This window comes from Crinia signifera, chromosome 2 (assembly GCF_055691185.1).
Source record: "Crinia signifera chromosome 2, ASM5569118v1, whole genome shotgun sequence".
In the NCBI taxonomy this organism is placed as follows: Eukaryota; Metazoa; Chordata; class Amphibia; order Anura; family Myobatrachidae; genus Crinia; species Crinia signifera.
The window spans coordinates 253,402,911-253,409,852 of record NC_139218.1 but is presented as its reverse complement, the minus strand read 5'-3'; the positions used below and the strand labels follow the sequence as shown (position 1 = coordinate 253,409,852).

At 45.1% G+C, this 6,942-nt stretch overlaps 1 protein-coding gene across 2 annotated transcripts in view; it reads left to right on the top strand.

The window, feature by feature from the left end:
* The first annotated feature begins 830 nt into the window (after window positions 1-830).
* PRPS2 (phosphoribosyl pyrophosphate synthetase 2) overlaps window positions 831-6,942 on the top strand; it is a 54,328-nt gene continuing 48,216 nt past the window's right edge. The window contains exon 1 of one of the 2 annotated variants that reach the window (XM_083174313.1): window positions 831-1,362. In XM_083174313.1, the coding sequence (XP_083030439.1) occupies window positions 1,241-1,362 (122 nt within the window). In that variant the 5' untranslated portion in view covers window positions 831-1,240. The remainder of the gene's footprint in view (window positions 1,363-6,942) is intronic. The other variant, XM_083174314.1, reaches the window with a different exon arrangement.

The following is a 6,942-nucleotide window of genomic DNA, read 5'->3' as shown; positions in this document are numbered from 1 at the left end:
TCCCTCATGGAGAGGGTCAGGTAGACAAGTATGCTGTTCACTAGACAGCCTAGCGAACCGGTCTGAATCGGGCCCAATGTGTAGATAAAGTAGAAGTTGGTAACACACCAGCTAATCAGCATCCACTTTACCTCTTCTCCAGGCTAGCTACATGATATCTGCCCCAATGTTCCTTGTTTTTGTGAATAAGTTGAAAATGTGTATGCAATTGCTAACATTACATAGCAACTTAGCCTAGAAGTATAAACCTGAATCAGGCCCAGTATCCCAGCAGCAGCCGCCGCATAGGGGCCCTTATTCAGATTGAAGCGGTACGGCCCGCATGCGGCCGTACCGCCGATGTTTTCTCTCTGCACATGCGCAGAGGTCACTCTGCGCATGTGCAGGGGAAATCTCCGTTTAAAAAAATTAGACGCCGCAAAGGGGGCGTATAGGGGCGTGAGGGGCTTCAGTCCCTCATTTCCCTATGTATACGCCCCGCGTTTCATGGGCGTTCCCATGCAAACGCGGGGCGTACGCATGGTAATGAGGGCATGACGCCACTCATGGGGGCGGAAAGCTGACGTCGCCGGATGTCAGCTTTCAGCCCCCATACAAGCTACCACACGGACAATCGTCCGTGTGGTCTCAGCTTGCGGGAGCTGCCGCGGCGTGCGGCCCTGCCTTCGATGGTCGTCGACCATCGAATGCAGGGGGCAGCTCCCACCATGGTGGAGGCGTACGCCTCCACCATTTTCGTGCGGATCGCCAGCCGTCCGTGTACGGACGGCCGTGGCGATCCGTAGCGTGGGCGGGGATTCGTCTGGTGCGGTCGGAGCCGCATATGCGGCTCGACCGCACCAACCAGAATAAGGGCCAGGGTGCTGAGGAGTGTGCGCACACTACTACATTACATGGCAATGCATGTCTGCTGCTAGTGCTTCTTCCTCTCCGAGGCGGAGACTGATAGGCTGGGACTGGGAGGGGAGAGAAGGGAGGCCCGGCCCAAAGACAGGACACGCTGCCATCACTTCCTCTCAGACCAGCGGCAAATCTCCCTCCTACTCCCACCATCGCCGGCGCTTCCACGGCAGCCACATGACACCGAGGTCTGCTGCCCCTGCACCCTGATCGCGGGAGGGAAGAGAGGAGGACAGCACCGCACACACACCCAGCCACCCGCTCCCGCCTCCCCCCTTTGAAACCGGCGTGCCCAAAACCCTCTCCTGGTTTTCCAGCCAGGTGTCTGCATCTCGTCGCCATGCCCAACATCGTGCTCTTCAGCGGCAGCTCCCACCAGGACCTCTCACAGAAGGTGGCGGACAGGCTCGGGCTGGAGCTGGGCAAGGTGGTCACCAAGAAGTTCAGCAACCAGGAGACCAGGTGAGCGGGCAGACGGGCGTCTGGCGGGGGAGCCGGGCACACCGCATGGTGCGGGCACACCGGCTCCTGCAGCTACGCTACATGCACGTATACCATGTCAGTCTCCGTGTGTGTATTGTGCCCGGGCATGGTACGTGGTAAAATGGCCATGCCCCCGGAGTCACATTGTCCCCAGCATGTTGTGAGTGTGTGTGTGCGCGCATTGGGAGGTCATCCACATTCATCCCGCTCCATGTACCAAGGGGTTAGAGTCGTTAGACAATACGCCTCATGCTTCACATGGCTTCTGTATTATGACCCCCACCCCCTATACTGTATGTGGTTGGGTGTCACTTTACAAATTGTGTAGGCATAGTGGCAGTACATAACCTCCCTGTCTGACACTAGTACTCTAATGTTTAATTAGAGACCACTGTATATGCTATAACTTCACCTTACTAATGCTGGAGTAGGAAGCTTACAACCTCTGTGTGTATGTAACTGGTGCTCTAACTCAAACAGCCTTCTAATCCGTTATCGTCAGAATCAACATACTAATTTGGGGCAAATTTACGAAGATGAGAGTTCAATTTCACGTGGGATGTTGCTATGGGCAACCAATATGAATCTACTTGTATAGCAATCTTTAGAAGATAATAGAGTTGATCTGATTGGTTGCCCATAGCAACATCCCATGTGAAAAATAACTTTCATTTGTCTTCTGTATGTCAGGACTTTAGGTCAATCTTTTTCAAAGTTTTGAGTGCAATGTCAGCCACTTCGTGGTCTGGTTCAGTCCAAATGTGCACATAATTGTTCCCTGCTCTATGGGATGGGGAGCACTTGTGTGCGAAGTCTGACGGCTGTTTCCACTACGATTCGCACCAGCAAAATCATTGGGTATAAAAAGGAAAATAAGCTCCTTGAAGCATCTTGTAAAGAATAATGTGCATACACATAGGGCGATTGTAGCCTATTGCTAAGAGATCTTAAGATGTGTACACATGAGGAGATATATTGCTCAGTGTCTCCTTTTCATCAGCGACCAGAGATGGTCGCTGATGAAAGGGAACCTCTGCTGGGGGAGCTGCAGAGGGAATCAGCCGGTCACAGGAGCGATCATAAGGGGGCTAAAAATGGGAGTGCGCACCCAGCGTTTTATCGCTGGAGCACACTGTGATCGCTTAGTGACCATATTGCCAGCGAAAAATGCCCATGTGTACGCACCTTTAGATCACTTATAAATGAAGCAGGCATCGCTCCGTGTGTGGTCCTGAGTTTCGCCAGCGATGGGCTGCATTTATTCTGCAGACAGTATGAATCTAGTAATCGCCAGTGTTTTCTTGTCAGAGAACACTGGTCCACAGAGATTGCTCAGCTACAGAGGCTCCCGTGTAGATGCCGCATAACACTTAAAAGCTGCCAATATAGTAACATTGTGGAAATTCAAATACAATAATATTTTGTAATAACGATAATATGTTATCAAATATTAACCATACTTCATAGAAAATATTAATCAGTATGTTTCCTGTACTGCATTTTTATCATAACATAGCATTACTTTATATTATCAGCTTGACCAAATCCATTTAGCTAAAGTTGAAAATCCCAGCCCCCTCTCATGTTTGTAGTAAAAACACATGATTCCATGTTTGGTCCTTCAGTGATTTAATCTTATACTAATTCAGTCACATGATTGAGTAACTATACACATAGCTACTATTGGAGAGGTTTTCTTTTAGCTTGATTACATGGTCATATCCTGCGTCTCTCTTGTCTAATGCTTCCACATGCTCTAAAGCCTGGGCAAGGCTGCGGAGGTTGGCAATACCCTATAGAAGAGTACTGTGTGAGAGATCTGTTACGGATCCCTCCCAGCATGCCCCACGGCCGGGGCGCAGTGAAAACTAGTAACTTGGAACCCATTTAAAGCCTATGGAGAGTTAGATCACCAGCAATTGGAGATGTCATTTCCAAGCGATGGTTGAAGCACACTGGTGCAGTAAAAGAGGGATACCCAGGAATAACCCAAATATAAACGGTGTTAAGTCTTCAAAAACCCAGGTTTTAAAAAATGGGCTTTAGTTATAGGTCATGCAGTTAGACGTAAGAGGTCAGACAGGTGTTTGGGGCTATTAATCTGTGTATTTTTCATGCTGATTACACCCTGCAGTACCTTGTGTAGCTGCACGCAACCAAAGTGCTGCATGCTACGCAAAAAGTATTTGGGTGCCCAAGCGGGTCACTTTTAGAACTGACAGCCACCTCTGCAAGCATTTGAGTCACTCACACCCCCCCCCCCCCCCCCTGTATATTATAATAATATTATTATTATTATTAGCTTTTAAGTTTGCTGATAAAACCCATCCTCTTCACTCTTAACAAAATCTACGTTCGCAATTGCTGGACTTTCTTTGGGCTGCACCCACTCTGGAATGCCCTCCCACGCACAAATAAGACTCACTCCTCTAGTCTCCAAACCTTCAAGCAATCCCTGAAAACGCACCTCTTCAGGCAGGCGTATCAAATTCCAGAACTGCCCACACAGCCTTTGTAAACTTTTCCTATCCAATTACATCCCAACTATACAGTACAAAAATGCTCACTTATTTTTTTTCTCTCCCCTTTCCATCCTCCTGAACCAGGCCAACATTGGTGGGTCACTGTAATTATTCAGCCCACCAATAAACGTAGCAATCTGGACCATTATGCAATGTCTACACATCCTTGTGTATCAATTCCTATAGATCAGTGGTAGCCAACCCTAGCCCTCGAGAGCTACCAACAGTTCACATTTTCCAGACAACCTAGCTGCTGCACTCATTAATCACTGACACATTTTAAAAGATACACAGATGGAGCTAATTAGCTCACTTGTGATTCTGTGAGGAGACCTGCAAAACATGCACTGTTGGTAGCTCTCGAGGACTAGGGTTGGCTACCCCAGCTATAGATTGTAAGCTTGTGAGCAGGGCCCTCCTACCATTTTGACTAGAACTTCCCAGTTTGGTTTATCATAATTTCCAATTGAAAAGAGCAACTGAACTTGTTGCGCTGTATAAGAAACGGTTAGTAAATAAGAAAATATGAAGCAAGTCCTTTCTAGATTCCTATGATTTTTAATTATTTGTTTCTAATGCCTAAATGCGGTGTATATTTTGTTGCAAAATCTTACTGATTTTATGTCTCCAACACTTCATTGTTTTCTAAACTACACTTATGGTGAGTACACATGGTGAGATTCCCTTGCTATTTGATCACGATGTGATCGAATCGCACGGCAAGCCCAAACAATGCAATTTTGACTATATAGTACAGATCTGTACTATACAGTCAATGCAGCCCTGTCTATTTGGCTTCAATTTGTGCTGTGCGGGAGCGCATCGGGATCACTAGGTTAAAAAACCTGTGCGATCCCGATTCAATTTTGACTAGTCAAAATTGTATGCTAAATTGTACCCTGTGTGCACACCATTAACACTGCAGCTCTAAACCAGTATATTGCCATTTTTTTTAGCCTTTTAAAACGGTTAGAGCTGCAGTGTGTATTTGCAAAAGGTTAAAAAGCAGAGTCCTACATGGTTCGGAGCCGTTTTCTATCCAATGTGAACAGCTCTGAACCGGTATATAGGACACCGGCAGTAGCTATGAGAGCGCTGTGCATATGTAATGAGCCACTCATTACATATGCACATATGTAATGAGTACATTGCATATGGCAGTGGTAGCCAACCCTAGCCCTCGAGAGCTACCAACAGTTCACATTTTCCAGACAACCTAGCTGCTGCACTCATTAATCACTGACACATTTTAAAAGATACATAGATGGAGCTAATTAGCTCACTTGTGATTCTGTGAGGAGACCTGCAAAACATTAACTGTTGGTAGCTCTCGAGGACTAGGGTTGGCTACCCCAGGCATATGTAATGAACTGCTCATTACATATGTGCATATGTACTGAGTGGACCATTCATATGCACCACGCTCATTGCATATGTAATGAGCGGCTCATTACATATGCACTATGCTGTCTTATAGCTACTGTCTGTCCTGCTTTCACATTGCAAACCTGCTTGAGACCCGGTATTTATGTGCAGTGTGAAAGGGGTTTAAAACTGTAATATACTGTTTCAAAATACCTGGACTCAAACGTTTAGGCAATGTGAAAGCAGCATAAGATTCGATTGCTATGCAATCTTTGCTAACTCTGTACTATTGACATACAATTCATGCTATCTACATTTGATTTGCACTATATACTCATTGCTGCCCTGACTATTTCGCTATTCGATATATGCTGAACAGGAGCACGTATCGCATCAGGATCAAAAGGTTAAAAACCTGTTCGATCACCATCCGATTATAGTCAAAATCTAATGCTAAATCTCACTGTGTACACTGCAATAAGTGTTGTGTTTTCACTGGTAAAACATTTCAATGCTTCTCAAATATTTGTTAGAACAAGGAAGACCTGCAAGTAAAACTGGTTTAAAAGGGAACATTATTTGCTGAAATGGCTTATTTGGTTCTGGAGAAATATTTGTTTTCCAATGTATTTGAATGTAACTGGTATCTTTTTTTTTTTTTTTTTTTATTTGTTAAATGCCGCAAACAGTTTTTACAGAAAAAAAAAATTAGCTTACTCATACAAAGTAATCTCAAGTCTTATATACAAATCAGGTGAACAGTAAAGTTTTTATATTCTATTGCTACTTTCAGAAGCTGGTTTGGCAGTCTCACAGCTATTTCCTGTGATAATTACTCCTATTTTGAAGCTAAAAAATAAAATGTTACCCTCTGGTCACGATGCTGTTTTAAATTCCCATACCTTTCTTAACTTTCATGACCTCATAGCCCAGCGGCATTGAGAAGCAGTTTCTCGTTTTTGTCGATGGTTAACGCTTTGTGTAGTGTTCACGCTAGGCCATTTTAATAAAGTGCCGTGGCCTACATGTTTTAGAAACTTGTAAATGTGCCCTGTTTTTTTTCAGAGCACCATAGATGCAAACTAATCCCCCCTAGGATCAGCACAGGGCTATGGGGGCAGCATGACTGGTAACTGATGGTTGGTGCCGGGCTTCCCTCAAGTTCTTTGGTTAATGTGAATATATGCCGTACGCATGCTCATGGCATCTATTCACAAAGTTTTTAGTTTGGATTTGCAAGAGGAGCAGGGCACATTGACAGTGAGCGATAGCGCACTCCCGTTTAGCTGAGGCCTGTGCCCATGACTGGTAAACGGTTCCGCTCCAGGTCTTCAGTTCCCCTCTTCCAACTCCAGAACCCATAACAGCAACACCTTGTATCATACATACGCTTGTATACTTGGAGAGGGTCCTATATGCAGCTTCATTAATATAGTCTGCCAGCTGTTTGTGAAACTATAAGTCCCATCATGCCTTGCCCCAGCTTTGCTATTAGGGAATACTAAAATTAGGGCAAGGCATGCTGGGATGTGTAGTTTCACAACAGCAGGAGGGCCACAGTTTGGAAATGCCTGATCTAGGAGAATAGTAACTTGTTTTTATTAAATATTAATTATAAATATTTAAAAAAAAAAAAGTACTTTAGTGAAGAACTAATCATTTAATAGAAAAC